This window comes from Pagrus pagrus (genome assembly GCF_965226575.1).
Source record: "Pagrus pagrus genome assembly, chromosome: 22".
Classification (NCBI taxonomy): Eukaryota; Metazoa; Chordata; class Actinopteri; order Spariformes; family Sparidae; genus Pagrus; species Pagrus pagrus.
The window spans coordinates 17,201,466-17,227,510 of NC_140204.1; the positions used below are offsets into that span (position 1 = coordinate 17,201,466).

The 26,045-nt window shown below is 40.4% G+C and overlaps 1 protein-coding gene and 1 long non-coding RNA gene across 2 annotated transcripts; one reads left to right on the forward strand and one right to left on the reverse strand.

The window, feature by feature from the left end:
- Window positions 1-74: 74 nt before the first annotated feature.
- Window positions 75-19,544, reverse strand: LOC311251983 (protein O-GlcNAcase). Its single transcript, XM_084344726.1, has 17 exons — window positions 19,287-19,544; window positions 16,303-16,354; window positions 13,126-13,223; window positions 12,217-12,347; window positions 11,941-12,112; window positions 11,739-11,837; window positions 10,254-10,523; window positions 8,642-8,728; window positions 8,061-8,536; window positions 7,781-7,955; window positions 7,259-7,315; window positions 6,736-6,821; window positions 6,452-6,556; window positions 5,917-6,008; window positions 5,393-5,582; window positions 3,773-3,932; window positions 75-3,251 (listed from the first exon to the last, which is right to left on the reverse strand). Exons 1-17 carry the CDS (start codon window positions 19,324-19,326, stop codon window positions 3,115-3,117), a joined length of 2,427 nt encoding a protein of 808 aa, XP_084200852.1. The 5' UTR covers window positions 19,327-19,544; the 3' UTR covers window positions 75-3,114.
- Window positions 19,545-24,598: 5,054 nt separating this feature from the next.
- On the forward strand, window positions 24,599-26,009 carry LOC311251985. Its single transcript, XR_014621472.1, has 3 exons — window positions 24,599-24,684; window positions 24,988-25,030; window positions 25,855-26,009. It is a non-coding gene; the product is annotated as an uncharacterized lncRNA (long non-coding RNA).
- Window positions 26,010-26,045: the final 36 nt, after the last annotated feature.

The following is a 26,045-nucleotide window of genomic DNA, read 5'->3' on the forward strand; positions in this document are numbered from 1 at the left end:
CCACCTGTGTTATTCTGTGTTTCTGCTCAGTTTTTACTCACCATGACGTGTATAAAAGCCAACGAATCAGGCAGTTTAAAGGGAAAGAAAACCTCTTTTAATAGTCATGAAATCAACAAGTCAATGCAATAAAACCATTTGTTGTTAAAATGACAGTTTAACTGTTATCGTCGATAAAAACACAGATTGAATTCAACAGTAATTCTTTTTTTAACCCCTCAATTACCCTGCATAGACATACTACATAGCACTCCACTGGAACTCGTTGTATAAACAGACTGTAAATGTATCTCAGTGCAGGCAGAGTCAGACGATGAGTACACACAGACGACAGGTAATGTCTTTCTGAAATGATCAGCTGCTTAGGCCAGGAAGTTCAAGGCAACTGTTTGAATCTTGAATCATTATTGTTATTATTATTGTTATTTTTATTAAATTCTCTTGAATGAAATGAAAAGGTGAAGCCGTGGTTCATTATTAGACTTTTTTTTCACAGTGCTTCATTTTGCCTGTGTGGATTATTTTCATGTTAACATCTATATTCCCAAACACACACGTACACATTCACACACAAACCATACACTCCAGTCTAATGTCAAAAAAATATCAAAGAATATTAAATATTGAAAGATTATTAAAAAGACTATTTTCTTTTTTTCTCCATACAGGTGAGATGACACATTCTGCCACAAACAATAACATCTTTTCTACACATTTTTTCTTTACATCATGCAATTCTAGCTCAGTGCTTTGTTTGTCTACGTTATCTTCAGTTCTGGGACTAAATTCTTTTCTTGTGGACTACCTCACAGACAATGGTGATGAGGTTGGTGAGGAGAAGAAATATACAAAAGTGCCTCTCGGTCTGTGATTGATTGAGCATAATAATAATAATGATTTTAAAAAAAAAGAAAAAGTAGAAATATAAATACTTGCACAAACAGTACTTGTGTCTTTTAAGCTGCATTACAAAATAATGAACATTCGTAGTTCTACATACTTTCAGTTGAACATTTGATTGTGAGTGCTGTTGTGCTTCTTTTAGCATGACTTTAGCCAGTGTGTGTGTGTGTGTGTGTGTTTGTGTGTGTGTGTATGTGTTCATTATGGTTCAGAATAAAGGCAGAATGACACAGCTGTCTTAAGTGGTATGTTTGCACACACTCTCACACACACACACCATGTAGAAAGTACCCACACATACTCATGGTGATGTTTACAGTATCTGACGATGAAATGACAGAGAGGTATCTATTATATCCAATTGAACCCAGTGTAAACTTCAGATACGTGTGTGTGTGTGTGTGTGTGTGTGTGTGTGTGTTTAATGCATCGTATCTGTTTGCGTGATTGTTTTCATTGTTTTTCTAATGAATTTTAGCGTGCATGCACTTTATAGCTTAATGGCTGAGAAAAGCCCAGTAAAGAATCTTCTTTAATGTCGTCATGTTAGAGCATTCCACTGAAATCATATATGTGCGTTTGTGTCGATGTCAGTTTACATGTAACCCTACTTTGAAAACAGCCACTCAATGTTTTGCTCTTCATGCAGGTTAACATTCATCTAATCTAAGCAAGTGTAAACAGTGACGCCGTGCCTGCGTCTGGCCTGGTGTTAGCAGGCTCTGTTCAACTGACAGGACACGAGCTGGAAAACAACAGCCTAACTTTGAAAGAATTATCGTCGTTAATGAACAAAGCAGAGGGAGCAGAGCACAAGATCGCCTGCGGAAGCTTAAACGTGATTGTGTATTTAATGTCAAGCTCATTTGGAGAGACCATAATTAGCTTTCTTTGCTGAGAGTTAGATGAGAAGATTAACACCACACTCATGACTGTATGGTGACAAATAAAGCAATAAAGACAGGAAACTGGGGGAAACAACTAGCCTGGCTCTGTCCAAATTGGTCACAAATTTGGCCTACCAGCACCTCTAAAGCTCACTACACTAAGTAACCTGTTGCCTAGGATACACCCAGTAACACCATGAATGTGTGTTCTTTACACTTCGGTTTTTGTAGATGTATTTGCCCTTTTCCAGGTCAGGTCAGGTCAGATAAGAAAAGTAGCTCTGAGACTTAAAAAGGTTTAGTGTCTTGCTTAAGGACACTACAGCAGGGTAGAACCTTAAAACCTCTGTCCACATTCCTGCTGTGTAATATGCTCACACCCATTGCACATCGGAATAGGTATTTTGTTTCCAACTTATTTTCAGTGGAACCCGAAAAAGCTGATTTTTGTCACCACTTAGGAGACAAGCTTACATTTACATTAGGGTCCACTAGTCAAAATACTTCTATTTTGCATTTATTTATGACGTAAAACTATTTTTTTCATTACAAATGACAGTATGAGCTTCACACGAGAAACACACCTCAAAGCTTAGTAAGAACTAATTGAAGACCAAAGAAGACCAAGAAGTCCCGACTAATCATGTCTGGGATAACGTGAGTCATCAGGTTTTGCACAAACTTGTGGAGTCCATGCCAGATTGAGTGCATGCTGATGCATTTTTGAAAGAGTCAACTCTTCACTCTTCACTCTTAACTATTCGGCTGATATAATCAATTGTAATTAAATAAATAGTATTACATTCTGAACAAATGTAAAGTAGGAGTATTTTGACTAGTGATCTCAGACTTTTGGACCCTACTGTACATTCTGTATATATATTCATATGAGTAGGTGACTCATGTGCCACAGAGTAGAACGTTGTAGCTGTGATCTACTGCTCTGCTCCCATCTCAAACTATTCTCTTGTTGACTTCCTTGTAACTTGAATAAATCTTGTTATCCGTAGCCAGGAGTGGAATCCGACAAAGACTAGCACAGCTCTGCTGAATGTTTAAACTCAAAGCTTATTTTATATTTTGTAAATCCCTCAGAAGTGTCTATGTTCATCCCATTACTGCCACACAGACTCAAAGGAATCCAGGATTGTCTTTCTTGGTGGAGAAAATACAGATCCTGCTTCTTTTCAAAGCTAAGCCGTCTCTATGCCGTGTGTAGCTGCCTCTGTGTATCTACTGTATGGGTGCATGTGTCTTTAAGTGTTCCTGGTGGTGTGTGTGTGTGTGTGTGTGTGTGACCATGTGAGTGTGTGTGTGTTTATGTTCAGAGCAGCCTCCCAAGCACCACTCCCTCTCTGCTCCTCGCTTCTCCTCTGAGGATCTCCAGGAAGCCCAGTTTTGTCAGGAACTCTAGCCTCTGACGGTCTGTCGGCTGCACCTCGCAGAACACACCCTGAGAACCTACACACACACACACACACACACACACACACACACACACACACACACACACACACACACACACAGAAAAGGAAATTAATCATGCAATGTGTTTTATTGAGACATTTAAATGAAGATCGTGCTCTCCAGCTGCATCCCAAAAGTATGACATTGATATAAAACAACGACCTATACAGAAGATTTCCACATTCTCCTGCAGGCAGGCAAATACATTTTAGTACAATTGAATTCAAAAGTGTGAAAACATCTACAAGCAGCCCAACACTTGACCCCTGTTCACTTAAATGCACTACATTAAGAGGTCTTACATTACCACTTCAACCCTCCATATTTTTTCGGCTCTTCTGTGTAGCCTTGAGCCGGTGAGCTCAGAGATATGTGAACATTTTCCATAATATTTCAGACTGTACAATGCACCTTTACCTGACCAGAAGGGGGGATTAATGTTGCTTTAAGTATTCCCTGTCCTACGATTGAAGCAAATTAGTCGTGCACACTTATACCAAACTCATCGTCCTTACCGTTGGCCTTGAGTGCAGTGAGGAGGGCGGTGAGCAGGGTGCGGCTAACGCTGATGTCCACCAGCTCAGGCAGGGCGTCCAGTCGCAGCTGGGAGGGGAAGTGATAGAGGAGAGAGTCCGGGTACTCTCCCTGGTCCTCCTCCATCAGCCGGATCAAGTCCTAGACGCAGGGAAGACACAAAGATAATCTCACTATGTGCTACTGATGATAGGTTAAGTTAACTTTGTACTGTTCAGCTTGAATGACGGGTGGGTGGTAGATATTTTTCTTGGCAGTGCTTGATATGCCCTGCAGCAGTCCTCTGTTGTTGTAGTTTCCAACACCTGCCACTAGATAGTAGCATCTAGTGGGCCATATTTAACTGATTGCCCCTTATAAGAACTCATTAGACCAGGGTAGTTTCAGGTGACCCAGTAATCTAACAAAAGACCTATCTACAGACGGACAGACAGAATAAAGACTAATAATCAGAACATTTCTAATTTCACCAGATTTATTTTGAGGATACATTCAATGCATTGTAACATCAAAGTACCTGCAGGCTTTATTTTGTAGACGTACGTAATTAGTCTAATGTACTTCCTGAAGCTGGTAAGCAGTTTTTCCCTGGAACGATACTTACAAGCAGGGAGGTTTTTCTGCCTTGCTTTCAAGCCAAGAATATATCTTAAGGCAGCTATAGAAGGAAAGAAAGAATGACTAACAATAAACCCGCTGTCATAGCTGATTACATAAAACCCTGATGTCTCCATGTCTAATAAAGAAGGAAAAGATGTCATTTTAATCCTTACCAACTCTGTTTGGCCAGTTCAACTTTGATAACCAGTAAATCTTTCAACAAGAAAACTTTTTCTCCCCTCACACACCTGTGTCTGCAGTGTGAACGATAGCCGTCCGAAGTGGCAGTGTCAGTGTGCACCGTGACGCACAAAGTGGGCAGTCAAAGCCTCCGCAGATGTCAAGGACTGACTGTCCCTGTTGCTCACCACCGGCTCTGTTTGGCTGTTTGCCTAAGATCACTCAACTGCAACACCACAGCCAAGAGTGTGATCTCCTCCCATTATCAACATTTCGTATGAGTCAGAAGAAAAACATACTTAACTGCTCACGACTGATGTTTACCTCGATCATGACAACAATCTGTTCTTCCTGTTTACAACGGCATCACTGTGGCACTACAGTACATGCACCTGGCAGCACAATTTCCAAATCCGGTTGCCATGTCATGTCATGTTATGTAGTGCACTCTCAATACAGAAACTAAACCCCATAGCAAGGAAATAAGTAATAGGCGGTGTCTTCAATTTTACATATAAAAAAAAATCCAATCTATGTGTGTGTGTGTGAGTGTGTGAGAGAGTGTTAATGTGCTTTGTTTACCTGTGTATGCCACACACTTCCCAGTAGGTTATAAATCTGCCACAGAAGGATCCAGATGGTGTAACTGCAGGTACCGTTATGTCCGTTATGTGTGTTGGGTGTGTCTATACCTCTTTGTGAATGTGTGTTGGCTGCGTGTGTGTGTTTACCCCTGAGCCCCTCACAATGACAGGATAGTTAGTAAAAGGACACTTATTGATTTTTTTGATTTCTTGACTTTCACTGCGCCACATACTCACCTGTGTGTTGGGGTATGTGTTGCCCCCTTTGGAAGGGTATTTGTCCCTCATGGCAGGCATCCAGCTGGCCTGGCAGCGCTTGGCAAAGGAGCGAACATCCAAGATGCCCAACACACAGCCACACACACCCAGCTCATCCTCCAGGATGAAGCTGTACTCAGGGCACAACGCCAGGCATGGCCCGAGACATCTATGGAAATGAAAAGACATCACAATTTAAAGAAATATGCTACCAACCAGATGGTTGTGGAGAAAAATATTAAATAACATATTTTAGACTGGGGAATAGTTTTTACATTACATTGCCTGCACCAGTGATATAATTCACCTTAATATAGATTTTTAAGTGTGTTTCTGAGAGTGAGAGTGTGTTTACAAATGAGTTTTACATTCTGAAACTTTCAAAGTGTTGAAAGTTAAAACTCTGAGGGGCCTGAGATTTTTCTGGGGTTAATGAAAAGTTGACAACATTCATTGTGTAAATGTTTTACAATACAGACGATTACTCTGTCTCATACACACACCTATCTCCGACGACATCTGGGTGAGCAGCACTGGATTCTTGGCCACCCTGAGTCCTCAGGTGGAGTTGGCGCACCATCCGATACAGCTCCACCTACACACATAAGCATAGAATGATTACAGCTGTGAGCGGTGGCTGTGATTTAATGCCCCAGTCTATAACTTAATATGTTTTGCCACAGCAGTGTGTAAATGTTGAACTAAAACTCTACAGGTTACTGAACTCTATGTTAAATTTTGCAGCATTTCTTCGTCTAAGGATCCTACTGTGGCACTGACTGAAAATTCCATAAATTTTCCATGACTTTCCATCACTGACTCACTGACTGAGTGTCTGTGTGCCATAAGATTTCCCTCCTTCCTGGTTTGCAGCTTCCACAGCAGCTACAACAGTAAGCTTTGCAGTTTTTTTGCAGTGATTGTGTATACTATAGCGAAAAAAACATTAAAAAGTATTTCCTGACTTTCCCTTTCTTGAACGCAGCTCTTTGACTTCCATGATATTCCATGAATGTGTGTGGGTGTGACATCTCCTACCTTGTCCTTGTTGTGGTAGGGCCTGATGTTATAGAGACGAGAGGTAGGGAAGAGAGGAGGAGGATGGGTGAAGAGTTCACTGCTGCTGCCTACAGGGAGAAGCATCTACACACACACACACACACACACACACACACACACACACACACACACACACACACACACACATTAGTCAGTTATAAAATGATTAAACTTCAATGTCACATATGATTAAGAATTGTGGAGCAGAAGCATGCATACATACTCATTAATAATCTATGGGAAATGTTATAAACACATTGTACCTGCACCTCTCCAGACACGCCTCCTTTGAACACCCATGGCTCTGAGTCCACTCCCAGAAGGTCTGCCCCTGAGGACTTCCCACACCCTACCACAGACAAAACCCAAATATCAGTGCGGTGACATCATGTGGTTAGGGCCAATAAAATGCCAGGATGGTTGTCAGCGCAGATAGAAAATGATCCCACAGTAAAATCCGCTTTAAATATTCATGGTGGCATAAAAGTTCCGTGTTTTACAGCATAACAGCTCCTCAAGAGATGTTGGCTGAAATTAACTTCTTTTTCAGTTTTTATGCTGGCACTATAAATATTTCAAGCGTGACTGGTGATTCAGTCCTTGCTGCTTCCTTATCTGCTGCGCTCCAGTGAGCTAGTGCTGAGAAATAATGATTGGATGTTGGTTTATTGTGGAAAATATCCAGACTGATTTTACCTAAGATAAGAATGATTTGTGCCGCAGATGTGAACTGCAGGGAGTTACCTCAGGCGCAAATATGGAGACAAAGAGTTCATGCCTACTCACAGTGGAAGCAGTTCTTCCAGGTGCCCAGGGTGGAGCTGTCACTCAACACTCGTCCATCTGAGGACGAGGAGACAGGTGAGTGAGAATAGTATTTTGTAGTATAACGAAGAACAGAGGAACATAGTGTAGTATAGCATAATACTTTTAAACTATACTATAGTATAACAAATCTCATACTGTTATACTATATCATACTATACTGTACTATACTATGCTAAGCTATGCTATACAATACTATTCTATAGTATTTTATACTGTACTATGCTATATACTATACTATATACTATACTAGACCTCACAATACTATACTATTGGTACTAAGCAATGCATAGCGACAGTATACTATGCCATGCTATGCTATACCATACCATACCATAACATGACATGCCATGCTGTACTATGCTGTTATATACCATACCATTCCATACTTTACTATACTATTCAATTCAAGAGTACAAGTGGAGCACATTATTTTATTCTGTATTCCCATGTTTTCCTGCTTCCACCTCTCTTTACACTCACCCAGCCAGCATATGAATGCTTTTGCCACCAGAGCCATGTTCCTCAGGTCCCACACATAAGGGTAAAGGTCATAGAGCACAGCCCTGTTGGCTCCACCCACCACGCTGCAGTGGAGCTGTGCGATGTCCTCACACAGGGACAGGAACCTGGAGGCCCGACCTCGCCACTCATCAATCTGAGTACAAAATGTCATGTGTGTCTTATCACTCACATTCATTAACCCATGCACTGCACAGTTCAAATTTCACCAACAAGTAATCTGCACAAAACACGCACTAACCTTCTGCGGCGGTGCCTTTTTGCTGTTAGTGCTGACCAGGTGGCAGTTTGATTTCAGCCAGGTCAGGTCCTGCAGCAGTTTCTGGGCAGACGGGCCATGCTCGTGAGGCAGATAATGAAGACCAACCAGCAGCCGCACCTGGGACTCACTTAGTAGGCCCTTCCCACTACAGAGACCCCGACCCTGGGTTTTCTGTCCCCTCCCTCCACCTGAAGGTGCTCCATGCTTAGATCCTGGAGGTTGCTGATTGGGTTGACTAGGCTGGTTTGGCCTCCTCTTCTCCCCTTCTCGTAACTCTCTCTCCCCCTTGACCTTAGTGGGTGGTGACGAAGGGGGTGAGCTGGAGTTCAGGGGGAAGACAGGAAGTTTGGCCACGGTAGAGGTTCCTCTCAAGGTGGAAGGGCAGTCGGGTCTGTCGGGAGTTTTGCAGCGAGATGTTGGAGCTGAACGCTGGTCTGCTCGTGAACTCTGCCGACCTGTAATGATAAAACAAACATAGGTGATGTTTTTAAGTACAATTATGTCACATTTGTGATGGACAACCTTGAGAAATGTCCGTGTAAGGTCAACAGTGGTTTAACCTGCTTGAAGTGGCTGGTTGAGTTCCTCCATCCAATCATGTAGTGCAGCAGACAGAGCTCTGTCAGAACAGTATTCACACTCCTCATCTAGAGCATAAACAACATTTTATTATCATATATGAGAAAACTAAGCAACTCATATTCATACAGTACACAGTACAGAAAGCCACACTCGGATTCCTTTTCATAATCAGTCGAGGATGACAAACGTAGCCACACACACATCGCATATATCTCTCTCTAATATGCAATATTTATGCATGACTGGGAGAGAAGATACACACCTTTACGGGAGCACAGTTTATCTTGTGTTTGCTGGTATGTTAAAGCTTCTATCAGTGGATTAATTGAACTGAGAATAGATCATTTTGCTCTGAGAATTATTGTTTTATGTCATGTCTCTATGTGGAAATAATCTGTTGGAATGAAGAAAATACAGCACCAAAAAAAAAGAAAAGTAGTCCAAAAATGCAAGCTATTTCAATTAAGTTAGTTCTATTTTGCAGTGTTGAGAATTAAAAATTAGTGGAAAATCATAGACAAGAAAAATAGAAGAATTTGCTTAATTCTTTAATGCTGAACATAAAAACTATTTCACTTAACTCTCATCTTGACAACTCTCGACACTGTTCCTGCCTTTTATTTTGTTTTAGTGAAATCTGAACCACATCAGCAATTATAAAGTCACATACAGATTGAATCCAGCACATACTTTATTTACTACCACCACCCCATCCCCTCCCTTTTATGCTATCATTAAAATTCCTCTTCCATTTCCATCCACATCACACGCTTCAGCCTGCCCTTCATCTCTCTTCTCATCCCCTCCCTTAAAGCCCATTTCTCCTCCAGGCCTCCGCCTTGTTTCTCCTCCGCAGAGGGACCTTCCTCTCTTCTCATTTCTTCCTTCATCACACCACACAATTATTCCTCTGTCGCCACCTCTCCCCGCTCGCTCTTCAGAACAACATCACATGCTACAGCGGTTCCCCCTCCTACATTTTTCCATCCAGCTCTCTTGTTTCGCTCATCTGTTTTACTGTCACAGTAAATTTAATGCCATAAATGTGAACCAAACATCAAATTAAGGTGATGCAGGGGCTGATACAGCTCCACACAGTTACACAGTCGCACAGAATACTTCAAACCATCAGGAATATTTGCACTTGGTGACTACATGAATCTGAAAGCTTTGATCTCTCAACAATTTTTGTAAATACATCTACTTTGCTGTGAATGCAGATGAAGATTGATGAACTGGGTGAACTGTATTAACTGTATTAAGGAAATATTGTATTCTGTTAAACTACACTGAAAGTTGTATCCAGGACAACAGATGGAGCTATAATTCCTACATGTTAATTGTTTTGTTAACTAATATCACACAACACTTCTGCCTGCTGGTTAAAACTGTGTTAGTTGCCAAGCAACACTACCTCATTAAACATTTCTCCAGGAAGCACTGGGACTAACTGTACATGGCTCTGGTCTGGCTGAGCCAATATTAGTTTATTAACTCAGGACATCTCCCGTCTCATCATTTCCTCAGTCCTTCCAGCTGCTCATCAATCCTTGTCTTTCTGCTCCATCCTTCCCTCCACCATCCTCTCACCTTTCCTCTCCTCTTTTCCAGTTCTGTGCCAGCTTCCCAGCGTATGCAGAGGGATGTAGTTGGCTTCAAACTCGCAGTTGGGGTTAAGCAACAGGCCTCTCAGGTGGCTCCTCAGCTGAGGCTCTCGGCCTTTAAAGGGCCCCAGGAAGAGACGTCTGGAGTCGTAGTCATTAGCGTGCAGGTTGTCCCAGATGAGCGGTGGGCGCTGGAGGACAGACTCCACCTCAGCCAGGCAGTCTACAGACAGTTTCCTGGAGATTACCTTACTGCCTGTGGAGAGGGAAGGGAAAAGGTTGACAGATGGAGGCCTAAAGGCTTGAGAAACGGGTGACTGGAATGAATAGGTTGTTCTCTCCTTTATCTTAAGCCACTTTGGGACCAATCCGTTTATTTGAATCAGTTTATTTTTATTTGCCTTCTGTTTCATAACAAGACAAACTGACTGTCTGATGTGAGAAAAATGTTTCCTCCGAACAGGTGAACAGTCAGGTTTCCCAAGATGCTTGTTCATGACACAGTGGCCACAAAATATTTCCTGAGCTCTAATGGGTTTGTTGCATATTTGTCTTTGTGTTTGTTCAGATGGGCCTCCGGGAAGTTATTTAAAATCAAGTGAAGCAAGGTGTGGCCCAAACCACAACAACTACTGTAGTCAATCACAAAAAGGTTGCAGATCCTAAAGAACCATATCATATGCAACAAAGTAAACTACACTAATGTTAAGCACAAAGGAAACCATGCTGGATCAGTTTAAAGTTGCCCTTAATTTGCAACATGACATAATTTCCTCTCGACTTCATTCTGACACCTTTCACTAGTCAAAACAAACACCATACTTGCGAACCATGCTCACACTTCAATCTGCAATTTTCAAGAGACAATCACTTGCGGTACTTCACACTGCAACCATTTTTGATCATGCAAGCAGCGCTTGACAATCGCCTTTACAAATTTCCAGAGAAAAGTGAGAGCTCAAAACAGGCTAAGTCACTACAGTATGTACAATATGTGCGCTCAGGAAGGAGAAACAGGCATAAATGATGTAAAATCACAAGAAAATTTAAACTATCATGGTACAACAATTCAGCGGCCACCAAAGAATAGCTTCTGACTGAAAAAATAAAGATAAGCAAGAAAATTCTGAAAAATGAAGAAGTGAAGGCATTAATGTGTGTACGTGTGTGTGTTTCTATTGTTCTTCCATATGCACGTGGGCGAATGTGTACCTAAATCATCGTTGGAGAACGTTGTGTGGATTTGTGCCTACTCTTACTTGCATGCGTGTGTGTCGAGCTGTGGTTTGCCACTGTGTGTGTGTGTGTGTGCTGTTACTAAGCAAGAGATCGCAGGTTAACTACTAATGAAGCTAAAAAAAAAAGAAAAGAAGAAACTGTGCTTAAAGACTGTGGTTTGTGTCTGCAGGAATACAGTGCAGAGAAGACATGAAAGGTTTCATATTTATACCACTATGTGTGTGTATCTCACCTGTCCATACCACTGTTATGTTGGGCAGCAAGTCCTCTCCAACAGTCTGCAGGTAGGGAGACTTTGATACACTGGGAGAACACAGAGAACCACAGTATTCTACAGGGAGAGAGAAACAGTGAAATCCTTAATCATCATTCTTCATCAACAGCAGTAAAAACTGTGCGTCAAATTTGAAAGTGTTTCAGATTTGCACCCCTACCTGTAGGGCAGAATAGGAAGACGGGCGGTTCCCCCAAGAACCGATAGATCTCATTGGTTACAGTGACCTGAGCATGGGCGAATGAAGAAAAGGCCTCGCTGTCGGCCTGACACAAGGAGTGATCGATGTCATCAAACAGAATGGCAAACGCCTGGCAGCCCAGGTCGGACACCTGGAGGGAGAGGTGAGGTTGTGCATGAGAGAGAAAAAGAAACAGAGGCTCAAATCATAAAACCGTATTCCTGCAGTAGTCATTATCTTCCCTGTGTCATCTACCTGTCTCAGCTTGCGTTTGAGTAGCGTCAGGTCACAGGAAGAAGAGAAGACGATGTCCTGACCAGGAGAGAGGGCATAAACAAACTTCAGGCCTCTCGACTTGGCCTCCACTATGAGAGTACGCAGCTGACCTGAGGAGAGAGTAGAAAAAAATCTTGAATTTGAACTTGTAAGAGACAAAATGAAACACACTGGCCAGTGTTTGCAATAAACCATTAAATTACAGATGAAAATGACCAACTTCACCAGACTCTTCATATCACATGTGGATGCATCTCTCTATTCTCAATTTTATGTATCTTGTGGGAATACAGCGTGGATCGAAATGGCCATACAGTTTTCTAGGGTACAATAAAAATAATATAATGGGCAACATAAAAACTGTTGACACCTTCAGGGTGGTAATGAAAAATAAATGTACCAGTAATGTCAAATGAGCAATTTCATATTTGGGACAGTGAGTACTCTGACAATCTAAAATAAGGCTGGCTCTAGTCTGCAGTCAGTCTACAGTATATACTTGGGGCCTTTGGGGCACAAAAGCGCTTCAACTGTAAAAACTTAAGAGCATATTCCACAGATTCAGCATTAAATACCTACAACAATGCATTAATGCAGCAGAACCAGCATAAATGTGTCTAACTTAAACTTGTAATTTAAACTCGAACTGATGATGACTAAAGTGACATTACTCGAGGAACCTTATCAGACTTTCTTGGAGCCATCGATTGTACAACTTTGTACTTTTTTCACATTTTGTAGCACCCCAAAACAACCTTGAACAGCCTTTGACAGTAAAAAAATCAGCTGAGCTCCTTTTCATTTACAGCTTCGTAGGAAAACATGGATGCACATGTGTTTGGATGATTGGTTGATAGATGGATAGAAGGATGACTCGGATGTTCTTACTTTCTTCTTCAGGAGAATAGACCTCTCTCCACAACAGTCTGTGTTTTAGGTCATCTTTTGGGCCGTACAGGTAAGTGTTCAAGCCCCAATTCTGCATCCTGCCACAGGAATACAAGGACAGGGGAGGCGTGAACATGTTAGTGCAGGTCTAAGCAACTTCACTGCTAAATCGATGAATCTGCAACAAGGAAGAAATTGAAAAGAAGGCATTCACAACAAACCGTCACTTTTCCATTACCACTGACAGAGACTTTGCTTTATTTTTGCTGAATATTTTGAGCATTTACGAAAAGCAAGCCTGTTTCAAAAGAGCTTTTAAACTTTTTTTATTTTTGACTGTAGTTGCTATTTAAAGTTTCGGGTAAAATGAGAAATCAGGTTTATGATCCAATACACCTGTCTATTAAACTACCTGGAGTGCAACAACTTTGTACTTATGCTTTATAATCTGCAAGTCACTTTTCAGATGCTTTGAAAATGTCATCTATTACTTTGTTCTGTTGTATATATTTCATCCATCTTCTCCACAGTTTGAAGCTTTGTTATGTACTGTAAGAGCACTGGAGTGAGACATGAGCAGCTGAGAGAGAGGCGAGGACAGATGGAGCGAAAAATAAAACAGAAAAACAACAAGCAGCGAGAAAATAGGTCCACTGTATTGATCATGGGGCTCCATGGGCGCATCAGTTACAGGATATGACCTCCCGTATCATAAATAGAGCATAGTACTAGGAGTGAAACAGTATCTACATCTCACACACACACACACACACACACACACACACGCAGACATACACACACATAGACATAAACATGAGTATTGCTCTTGCTCTTTCTGGGCATGGACCAGCTCTCATCTTCCTTGTCATTTGTGGGTGGATATGTTCTCGCTCTCGCCCTGCTCTATTTCCTGGACAGATGGTGCGTAAGTCGCCTCCACAAAGCTGCAACCTACCTCCCTGAAACGCACAATCAGACACACACACACTTAGCATACTGTACACACATCCACAGTCCTACTCTGCCAAACTTATGCAACACTCGGCGTATGAATTTTGCCTGCACCCCACACTTCAGTCTAAAAAAGCTGATCTATAAATAAACCTGGAGCCCACACACTCTGCTTCTGCTACACTGACAAAGTTTTGGGAGTCAAAATCCTCCTCATAGTCTCTCCGTGAAGACCGTGCAGACTGCATGCATCATCAAGCAAATAACACTTGAAAATCAATAGATGTTTAGGGACACATCATAGCGACTTGCTCGTGGTTACTGATAGGAACACAAACAGTGCGCTAGAACGATTTGCTCTGTATATTCAACAGCAGTGGAGAGCAGAGAGCAGAGGGAACAACTGATCTCTGGGGATGTAGTCGGCTGCCACTATTGGCTGCTGAACTACAAAACTGTGTCACAGCTCCCAACAGGCATTTATGCAGATCCACTGTTTTGTAAGATGTGTCATCAAGAATGAATTGGTTTCCGACTAACTGCAAGGTATGCACAAGGGGTAATTTACAGAAAATGAACATGAAAAGGGAATGCCACATCCTTCATCGGTGCGTTTATTTCATTTATGACACACTGTTCATTTTCTTAAAGGGTCACTGATGCCTTTAATGCCACTCTGACTGTGTTTTTTCCACTCGAGATGATCTTTTAGTATTCTACTGTAGTTCACTGTCATGGAAATCAGTGCGAGCTGATTCAAAGCTTGTGTGTCTCTGTGAGCAGCTGCTGTAACTATTAATAAAAACTGTTGTGGCAGTCTCAATAAGGAGCTGCCCTGGTTTTGTTTAGTCAAGATGCAGAGAGACTTGGCTTATGAACCTGCTGCACTGATATTGGATTCAAGTCTCCTGGGGCACTCATACTGTAGAGAACATTTGATTATCCTGAATGTCAATTTTATCTGGTTTAAATGGCTTTCGTCTACAGTTTTTATACCACGATGCTTGCAAAAGAGAGCAGGCCTATCATGACACTACACTGGTATCACTCCACACTCTGTGGCCAACAACTGAAGAGTGTGATTGTGCTGAGCTGCTCCCTGGTGTGAAGGTCTCAGCATGGAAAAAAAGATGCTGCTGCTAAATAAAGAGCCATCGTCGCAGCAAAATCTCTCCTCTGTAAAGGAGGAACCATAAATTCTGTATTACGACAGCATAAAAAGACTGAGGTGGTGAACATAATGTTCTGAAGGAAAGAGATGTATTCAAGTTTTTGTGCCACTACGTAGACAATTACAGTATGAAGATACTGTACATCACACCACTATAACACACCACTTGTTGATAGCGCCGACAAGCTAACACTGGACACTACAGCCTACTAGTGGCTCTGTGAACACTGTAAAATCTGACAGTGACTTTACTTAAAAAAACCAATACCAGTTGTTATCAACTGGTATTGCTAAGAATGAATAATAACGGCTAACCCAGCTAAAACTGCTATTTTGATTTGCTGTACTGGAACGTTGGCAACTCAGCATTAGCAGTGTTTTAAGCAAACTGCTTATATCAGCACACTAACATGCTCCCGACATGCTGTACTGTATTTAGCAGGTAAATACCATGTCCAACATAGTTTAGTGTGTTAGCATGCTAACATTTGGTAATACTAGCTCACCAAGGCAGAGCCGAGTTTATAGAAGAATCCATAGTTTAAATGACAGAAATAAAAACGTAGACCTTTCCACAGTCAGGGCAAAGTTATTACAATTCCTCCCGAGTCAGGGGTGCACATTATATTGTTTCAGCATCGACATCAGATATCCCATCTTTGATCTATCATTCTCTATCCTTCTCTACAACACAGAGCAGTATCTGCCCCCTCCCTCTCCCCCGCCTGTCATCCATGGCTGAGCCTCAGGACTGAGGATGAGCTTGCCCTTTGCTATGGAGTCATTCTGTGTCAGTGATTTCTCTCAGGTTTGCCTGACACTGAAACAGAAGTGTGCAACTGGGTTCAGCCCACAGGGGTCATGTCAGTGGCTCCTGAGCTTACACTTTTCATGTGAGGAACAACAACAACAACACAAAAGCATCCCCTCTGACCCTGTAAACACGATGTGCGTCACACCTGTGCTCACATACACACCGCACAGTACATGCAGGTTTACAAACACCAGGTTTATTACAGATTATAAGCTTCTTTAATGGGTGGAGACAGACTTACCATTGGAAGAGAACTTTCCTCTGATCCATAGACCAAGGCCTCCCATAGAAACCTGCAGAGAAAAAAACAAAAATCTAACTACAATAGCACTTAGTAGAGCTTATACCTTCGCTGGTTCCTACATACGTCGGATTTTTTTCATCAAGATCCATGCGTTACTCCCTGGGAAATTAACGATTATGCCATCGTCAAAGAAAGTGAGGAAAACTTCCTAGCTCCATCCCTTCATCTGGATCTGCACCTAAAATTATTGTGGTCTACTCTGGGCTGAGACCTATCCTCCATCCAAGTTTTTTTTTGGAAATCTGTTAAGTAGTTTTTGTGCAATCTTGCTGACAAACCAACAAACCAACAAAGTCAAATGCACATGCACGTAAACATAACCTCCTTGGTGGAGGTTAATACATGTCACTATAAATACACAGAGATACATGATCACTGACATAAAGAAACAGCTAGATTATCGATTAGCTCTACAAGGCCATGCGGTGGACATGCTTCTATAACTGATCTGTTTACTTTTAAAGGCTTTAATCGTTTGTGGAAATCCATTTGGATGTATTAAGTGTATTCTTTATTGATCGGTACATACAGTAACTGTGTGTAACACAAATAACAATGTAACTGTCTAAGCTCGGAGACTAGTCTTCCTGATCTTCGCTCCCACACTTTTCACATTCAAACAGACATGTGCATTAGCACTAAATATGCACCATGTCATCCCATAGTATATTTCCAATCATATGGTTATCTGTGCTATTTCTTATTGGACCGTTACTGGACCATTATCAGCTGCTGGACACGGTATGGGCACATAAAAGGATGTGAGCTCTCCCACTGCTTACTCGGTCACATCCTCTCTGTGTTTGGCAGAGCCATAATTCATTTCCAGCTACACTCACCATTACATTTTCTATTTTTAGAAATGGGAGTATCTCCAGTGTCCCTCTCCCTCCTTTGTATTTTTTGAATAAGTCTGCAATGTGCGTGTGTGTCTGTGTGTGTGTGTGTGTGTGTGTGTGCACATATGCGTGTACAGTAAGTGGGTCATGGTGAGAAGTAAATCAGATCCACTAAAAATCCGGACTGCTCTCTCCTGAATGCCCTAGGGGAGTGTGAATTTTGTTGCGCTTGTGTACCTGTGTGTGTCTGTGTGTGTGCGTCTGTGTGTGTGTGTGTGTGTGTGTGTGTGTGTGTTTCCTGCTGTGTGCTCCCCACTAAGCCAGACCCAATTACTAACTCCGTTGGATGCCACCACATGGGACTGAGAAACACACAGGTTTAAGGGGGTTCCAAGAATTATTAATAAGGCGCGTGTGTGTGTTTGTGTGTGTGTGTGTGTGTGTGTGTGTGTGTGTGTGTGTGCGTGTGCGTGTGTGTGCAAGAGCTGCATAATTGTCATACATTTATTATCACTGAAATATGAAATATGAATTTCCAAAATAAACACATCCCAGAGGGCTGTGAAACCAGACTAGCTGTGAATTTGGGTTGAGACAGTGGACAGACCAGCGCTGAAAAGATTATTCAGCGGCAGAAAATTAATTGGCAACAAATTTGGTAATCAAAAATAATCAATAAATGAGCACAAAAATGAGCTGGCTACACCTTCTTAAACATGAGGATTTGCTGTTTTTCTCTGTTTCATGTCTTGTTGACTGTTGGTCAGACAAAGCAAAACATTAAAAGATGTCTCCCCCTGGCTCTGTGCAATTATAGACTTAATTAATTGACAAAGTAAAATAAATACGCAATTAAGTACCTTATTTACACAGATTACACATTTCTACTTCCTTTTAAAAGCTTGTAGATCTCTTTTTTGCCACTTCTCTGTCACTTTGAAAATCACATTATCATCTCCATGATAACTAGTCAACATAATATAGCGTGGCAGAAAGTTAGCTTCTTAATAAATGATTAGAAACACTTGTTTATCACCTGTTCTCACCAGTACCATGAATAAAAATGCATTAAATGCATATAAATTTGTTTTTATCATTTTATTAAGAAAATCCATAAGATTTTGTTAAACAGAAATCAATATTTTTGGTTCATTTTCAGGGTATTTAACTTGCAAGTATACAATTAGAAACATATTTGCAGCATAATTTCTTCATATTGTGTGTGTGGTTGTGAAGTTTGTTGTTGTGGTGGCACTGGTATGTCAATTTCTTCTTCTTCTTCTTCAGCATTTTCTGCATCAAAAGTCTAGACCCTTTGGCGTTGTCATAACCTACAGCTATAATTTGTATTAATATCATTATTATCACCACTGCTTGTGTTGTGGTTATCCCCTCCTTTTCTTTGTCGTCATTATCTTCATCATCACCACTATCTCCACCATCATCCCCATTACTCTCAACATCATGAGTACCCTTCAGTGGCGTTTCTTTGTTTGTGGCAGTCAAAATTGTCCTTTTCTTCACTGTTTCCTTCATTGTGTCATCACCTCTATTATCACCATCACCAGTGTTCCCCCATACATCTTCTGCCACCATCATCACCTGCTTTCATGCCAACAAATATCATCAGTCTCCAGTCACACTACCATCTTAATCATCATGTTCACCTTCAGCATTATTGTCATTATCATTGTCATCACATCTTCATTTCCACCATTAACATTGACATTATTATATATTATACCACCAGCCATTATCCAGAGTGTTTCCTCCCCTTAGGCTGCAGCCTTTGAACCAGACATTATTGAATGCTTTTCACCGCCTGCTCTCTGATCTCCACTTCAAGCCTGGCTGATCACCAACACATCATCTCATAAAGACCTTTTTTGCATCAGTACCAACGTCAGTGATCACACACGTTATCACCACTCACACGCCCACCTTCACTTATACAGTAAGTGGCAAGACGATGCTGAAATCTAGGTCAAGCGGTGGTCTATTCAAAATCATTTCCCTCCGAGGTAAGAAAAAAAAAATCACATGCTCTGACAGGAGGTCAGTGATGAAGTCGGCCGCTCTTACCTTCCACCACCCCACAAAGAAACGGCTTCTTCTCCTCCATCCTGTCCTCTTTTCCCCGCTGCCTCCCTCCGCTTCCAGTCGGCCCTGTACACGCGAGGGAAGACGAGATGCTCTCCCCCGTCTGTCAGCTTAGACACCGGGGATATTCTTCATGCTTCTCCTGAATGTGCCTCCACCTCCTCCTCTTCCTCTCCTCCTTCTCTCTACATCACTGGGGTTCTCGTGCTGCGTTCGGGTGCTCGGCGGAAGTCCCTGCTTTACAACATTTGACGCTCATGACGCCCACCTCACTGTTATTAATTAATCGCACCTGTGCTTTTCTGCCGGTGAGAGACATACTGGAAGCATTATCTTATTTTTGGGGGCGGAAGAACTAAAAGACAAGCTAGCTGCCACCATTACTTACATTTCCATTTTACACAGAACAATTTCATCATTTTGTTGAAGTTTCTGCTTGAGGATGTAAGTCCAATATTCACACACCTCTAGCTCTGTTTTAGTCCTCAACAACAACTGGGAAACTGTCTCAGTGTTCAGCTGATTGTAACGGCAGGCGCAGATGTTTGACTTGCTAAGTGAATGCTAGCTAGCTAGTTGCCAACTTTGTCAGCCATTACGTACTGGAAAAGAAGTGTACAGTGGGGTTTATTTCAATAACTGAGAGCCCCTTTCTACATAAAACAATATGTTGTCATTACCTTCAGTAGAAACGAACATTTTGAGTTATTTATGCTGTTAACGTTACTATTTAAGGCTAGGTGAAGTGTGAGCTAAAATGGATGGCCAACAGGAACGTTAGCTAGGCTATTATAGGTGAGCTAATTCTTCGCATAAACAATTGCTCAGTGTACAAGCTAGTCAAAAATGTTTTTTGTTTTTTTCAAACAACATTGTATAATTATAGTTCATGTAATATAGTTCATGTAAAAACAGGTACGATAAAGTATAACAGAGGGGAGCACTAACTAGTGTAGGCTAAAGCTATAGACAGCATTAAATATAACATTTATATAAATCTTTGTGACCATTGAAATGCAATAATTAGCATTCAAGATATGAATATATTGAATAGACTGTTGTCAATATGTTTTTAAAAAATTAAAAAATATTTATTTGAAGAGCATAGCTATATAGTATACAGTATAGCTCGAGACACATGTTCACACATGTTCAGCATCAATCCAATATTGTTTCACACAGAAGTCTATATTAATGAAATACATGTAGCTAAGGTTAGAAGAGTGTGTTATAAAAAATACCCTACATTTCTGCAGCTTCTCTGTGACAGAGGTCCTGAATCTCGAGTCTTAACTTACCTTTTCTTTCTTTTTCGTTCCAGTGTTTTTTTCACATCATTCAGATTTTTCCGGTAGCCGTGAAGGCACCATTTGCCTCAGCGTCCAGTCTCCTTTTCGCACAGGCGCACTGACCTCCTGCAAGCAAGACGAGCGAGGTGTGTGTGTGTACAGTATGTGTGTGTATATATGTGTGTGAGGGAGAAGCTTGATAATCACTAAATGGCTATTTGGTTACAGCCTCATCATTCATATTTGACTAATTTGCTGATTTGCTGAGATGTGAGATGTGAGGAGTGTTTGGGTGGGTTGGCCTAATTGAATTGAATGCTTGAAAAGTACAGACTGCTTTACTTGCAAAACCATTTCCAGGAGACAGTTTTCCAACACTGTCAGGATGATGCGCCTTAAATTGTGTGTTTCTTCAAAGATTAGGCTAACTTGCTGTCTTACTTCCCTGCCTTTGGTTTATATCACTCATAAAACACACTTTTTCACACACTATGTTAAACATCGAAAAATCCTGGCTTGTGTTTGTAGCCTCACAAATTAATTTACTGTGGGATATGTGTACAACATCTTTGTGCATTTACTATGGTAGCACTGAAATAATAGGCTACAGTATGAATCAGACTCTGAGCACCCCTTGCTGGCGTTAAATTAAATTACATCAGTGCCACATTAGAGGATGAACTCATAGTTGGTCAGGTGCATTTCTCATCGGGGGAAACCTGGTCAGTGAAACTGTCAAAAATAGGTGCAAGTTTTCCTAAATATACAATGTTAGCTTGAAAATGTATATAATATGTGCACTAGATGAAACAGATATTAAATTCGACACTTGCAACAATTTGTATCCAGTCAGGGTCCCTTCAACATAATGCCCATCAACAGAGTGAAAATTAAACACATTAAAGATATTACAGACCTCATATAATATATTAATAGAATTATATTTTTTTGGATGTTTGGCTGATACGGTATTATTGTGAAAGATAAATGATCCTGTATCATGCCAGTGCTGGGTCTACTTGCAGGATGGAGCAGAAATGCTACTATTGAAATGCTCTTCGGGTGTGAGGAGAGCCAACAGTGAATTAAGATACATTTAGCTTGGTTATACTATCACAACTTGGAAGTGTGAGAAACTTGTGTTTATTGTGTGTTCACTTGTGCCACGTAGATGAGTGCTCAAACCAGAAAAGTAGTAATTAATAGCTAAAGAAAAAAACAGGGTGACTCACCTCAAGTCTTTATTCAAGAGCATGTAGATCATATACATATACAGGTGTCTATGATATGAAGGCATGCATACAGTAAGCTACCCATGAATTGTCATGACAGCTGCTTTCAAGACACCGTTGAGCAAGTTGCTTAGGAGAAGAATGTGGTATAACTGGTTATAAAAGTCATCTAGTGTCTACATAGTCGAAGTTGAAAACATTTCAGGAGGAATAACTGACTGAACTGGCCATGCTCAGTTTAAAGATTTCTCACCTTGAAAAGCTCCTTGATCAATAAAAAAAATAAACTAATTGCATTTAAGTGTTTCAAAATAACATTAAACTTTTTTATTTATACACTTATATGAATATACAATGTTTGCATTATTGTGACTTGGTTATGGATACTTTCATTCAGATTTCTACAAACTCTTTTATGCTGTGTAGAAAGTTTTGGTAAAGGAATGTGTACAAAACAACTAGTTAACCTGATATCATTAGGAATCATTCAGTACATGAGACATCTGGATAAATGGTCCTTATTTTATTTTATATTCTTCTACATATAATATAGGCTCTATTTAAAATTACCCACCCTGTCATCCTCTTTTCATTGTAAGGGGATGTAGTAGCATCAGTAGTAGTGGTAGATTTTATGTAAGAAGTTCATGAATAGCTTTTACAGTAAACAGCACTTCAAAATTATTTGCTTTTGTCCCCCTAACATCTCTGCAATGTACAAACCTTGTAGTTGTGGAGAAGATTTTATCACGTTTAAGAGGACAGCTCAACCAAAAACAAGCATTCCTTTATTTGTATTAGGTCCTGCCATTCATTTATTTTACTGAGATCTGCTATGGGGACACAAGTCTTGCCTATAAGAAGCATGATTAGATTGTCCTGACTGTCCAGGACAGCTTGCTCTCACAGGAGAAGTGCGTCAACAAACTGCCCAACAACACAATCAGGGTGAGTACAGAACAGCCAGAGAAAGTGGAAAACGCATCAAGACAACATTAGGATGCAGGTTGGTTTGTTGCCTTCTCAGATCATCGTTCAGTCAGTTGATTAAATCCCTCAAGACAGTAAATTCCTGTCAAGCTTTAAGGAAATCAGGTGGCCCGCATTGACCTCTGACCTCCCACTTTATGAGGTGTAGAGGGAAACCCTCCTCTCATCACATTGACAGAAGCAGTGGTGCTGCTTACACAGGGTTAACAGGAACAGTACCTCATTTAAACAGTCTACCAAACAACCAACATGCAGTCCCAGTCCTAGCCACAGGAGGCAGCAGAGCATAGTGCTACAGATATGTTGGTCAGATCAGATTTTTGAACTGCATTTGTTTCACCTCACTCAGAAAGTATTCTGTTATTTACAACAACAAGGCTTAAATCATATTTGTTTTATTCTGATTTTATTTACTTCTCATGCAGTTTCCTCGATGTGTGCAGTGTCAAGGACAAGATGTACTGACACTGAAGACATTTTACTATATTAGACACTGTAATGCATACAGTACAGTATGTCACATTAGATTATAAAGCAGTACTACAGCACAACCACAAAAACATGTATCTGCATCAAATCATAAAATGTGCTCACTGGACAGGGATAGTGATGATGTCAGACACAGACTGACAGTTCCCCTAAATTATTGTCATTAAACTGTCAAAGAATAGAAATGTAAAAACCCATATGGAGCTGTTACTAAAAGTTATATTATAATGATATATTTCTGGTAAATTGATCACTAATATATCAAGATATATTGTATAATGTATTACAGTATGTTTTGTTTGTCCACAAAGTGTGTTTTAGTGGGCATAGTTCCTAAGGAGGCATTTAAGAAGATCTGTAATCTGACCAACAGAGAAAGGGACTATTTCCAATCAAAATTTAAATAGCATGGTCAAAAGTATTTACCAGGGAAAAGGACATAACAATATTACATAGCATTTTGTGTTACTAGATTGACTGTGAAGAAAAAAGTAGACATCGGAATGTCAGAAATCCCTTTTGTTGTTTGCAAAGCTACATACCTGTAAGAGTGTGCCGAGGGTAAACCCCATGGCATATATTGACAACTGCTTCCTCTTCATACAGAAGCCAGTTCAACAATACGAGAAGACCAACCAAAAAGGTAAGCAGGCAGTTGTTCTAAACACAGTTACTGCAAGGCGAGCAGATACTGTGCTAAGTGAAGTGTTACTTTTACAAAATTGTGACATTGATGGTGTAACAACTTGGATTAAAACAATTCAATGAATATAACAATAGATAGATTGAAAAAAGCAATACAAGCAATGTGATTAAAAAAACTAAACAGATCATTAATTATGAGCAGGATTAACACAATATCCACAATGTAGTTTTGCTTTTGCTTTAAAAAATGTGATGTGAAAATCTAAATGTGGTAAAGCAATACTCCACTAAAACATGCCCAGTAAAAGTAACACAAGAAATGCTTGAAAGTACAGTGCAAATATACATAAAATTCAACCAATAAATGAGTGAAGGTTAATATAAGTTGTTGCCTTCACTCATGAGAACCACTCCTTGTTAGTGCCGTAACACACTGCTCTGTGCTATATAGTGTGACACAATGAAGGATGAGCACACATATTTCAACCGGTTGGGTGTAATCACATCTGCATACCTTTCCATCATAGCATCTCAAAGAGCAAGATAAAGACATTCATGTCAAGTGACAGTGAAGAGACAGTTTTGTCTCTGTCATTGAAGAGTCTACACCAGTAAGTAGACACTTTGTTCTATTGTTACAGCAGCTGATAAACGCTAGACATCACACAAGTCTACCTTATTGTACAAGGACCCGCACCTACCTATATTTTTGAGCAGGAGGTTGAAGAGATAATGGTGAGTAGAATCAATAACTGTACCATATTTGGCATGAAAATGTATATTTTTCTGCTGTATATACTGGCACACATCCATGCAGTTGCTTTACACATTTAACTAACTTTATTTAAATAACATGTTGTACATATTTTTTCATATGTTAAAGTCAAATTTCTATTTGCTATTTATACTTTTTGACCTACAGTACTTGCTTTTTATCTATCTCTTGTTTTTCAACTTCATCGTATGTGAATACCTACTGTACTTGGTGAAAAACCTGATTCTGATTCTGATGTATTTTTTTAATGCATTTTTTCACAGGTTTAACTCATGGATTATGCACTGATCATCTTTGTCCTCACAGGTTGGTGCCTCTTGTTTGATTATTCTAACTTTTTCTCTTTTTATAGCTAAGACAACAACTTATAGGAAGGAAAAAGCATAAAATGAATGTATTATATGTGTTATTTTAATGTTTGTGCAGTTTTATGTAACACATATTCCTGGTCAGGTTTTTCAGGGCAGGAATTCCAGGTGTTTATATTTAATATAATTACATAATTTATATAAATACATTATGGTGCAGTGGTAAAGAAACTCAAATAATAGACAATACAATAGAGAGAGGAAGTTTGTACTGTCTGTATGTTTCACACTGTGAATGTACTCATACCCCCAGTCAAACAGATATTCCTTTTCATTTGTTCAGTCTTGTTTGTTTTTGTTTTTTCCTTCCAGGGTCTTATGAAGTAAAAGTTCATGCTTTCTGACCAGCTACACCTTGCAGTCAAACTGGTTCTTGTTTTATCTTCAGTGGCAAACAGTGAGCGCTGATTTACTGAGACAGGCTGAAACTTGTCTGGCTCAAGCTGTGGTGGAGAAATTGCTTACGCATTAGTTTTTACTTTTGTACAGTGTATTTAACTATGAATAAATATATTAGAAATATAAGAAAATTGAGGCAGGCATAAATTATGAACAGTGGCTCCTAATATACAAAATAATTTCAACTGACAAAGGGCTGTTTACTGTTCCTGTCAAACTGCTTGAATGTGAGAGGTCATAAAATGTCATCAATGAGGAAGAACAATAATGTTGAACCCACCTGATGCACAGTGCCTCTTCAAATTCACTATAAAATTAGACTTTCCTATAACATGGTTGGTAATTAAAGGCTGTTTGTTTTAGGAGCACTGGTCAATGTTGCCTCTGCCCAAACTCGTCAGTACTACTTTGTAAGCACGCCACTGAATTGGACTGATGCTCAGAGCTTCTGCAGACAGAACTACACTGACCTGGCCACCATAGAAAACACAGCTGATGTCAACGCCGTCATCAGCACCACATCGAACTACACAGGCAAGTTCTCAATATTGGAG

Excerpts from the sequence above, each read along its gene's own strand:
- LOC311251983 (XM_084344726.1), bottom strand. The coding sequence starts at position 19,326 with ATGGAGGAGAAGAAGCCGTTTCTTTGTGGGGTGGTGGAAG. Across the intron at positions 12,113-12,216 it reads TCAAACGCAAGCTGAGACAG|GTGTCCGACCTGGGCTGCCA; the intron begins GTAGATGACACA and ends CTCTCCCTCCAG. Across the intron at positions 8,537-8,641 it reads CAACCAGCCACTTCAAGCAG|GTCGGCAGAGTTCACGAGCA; the intron begins GTTAAACCACTG and ends TTATCATTACAG.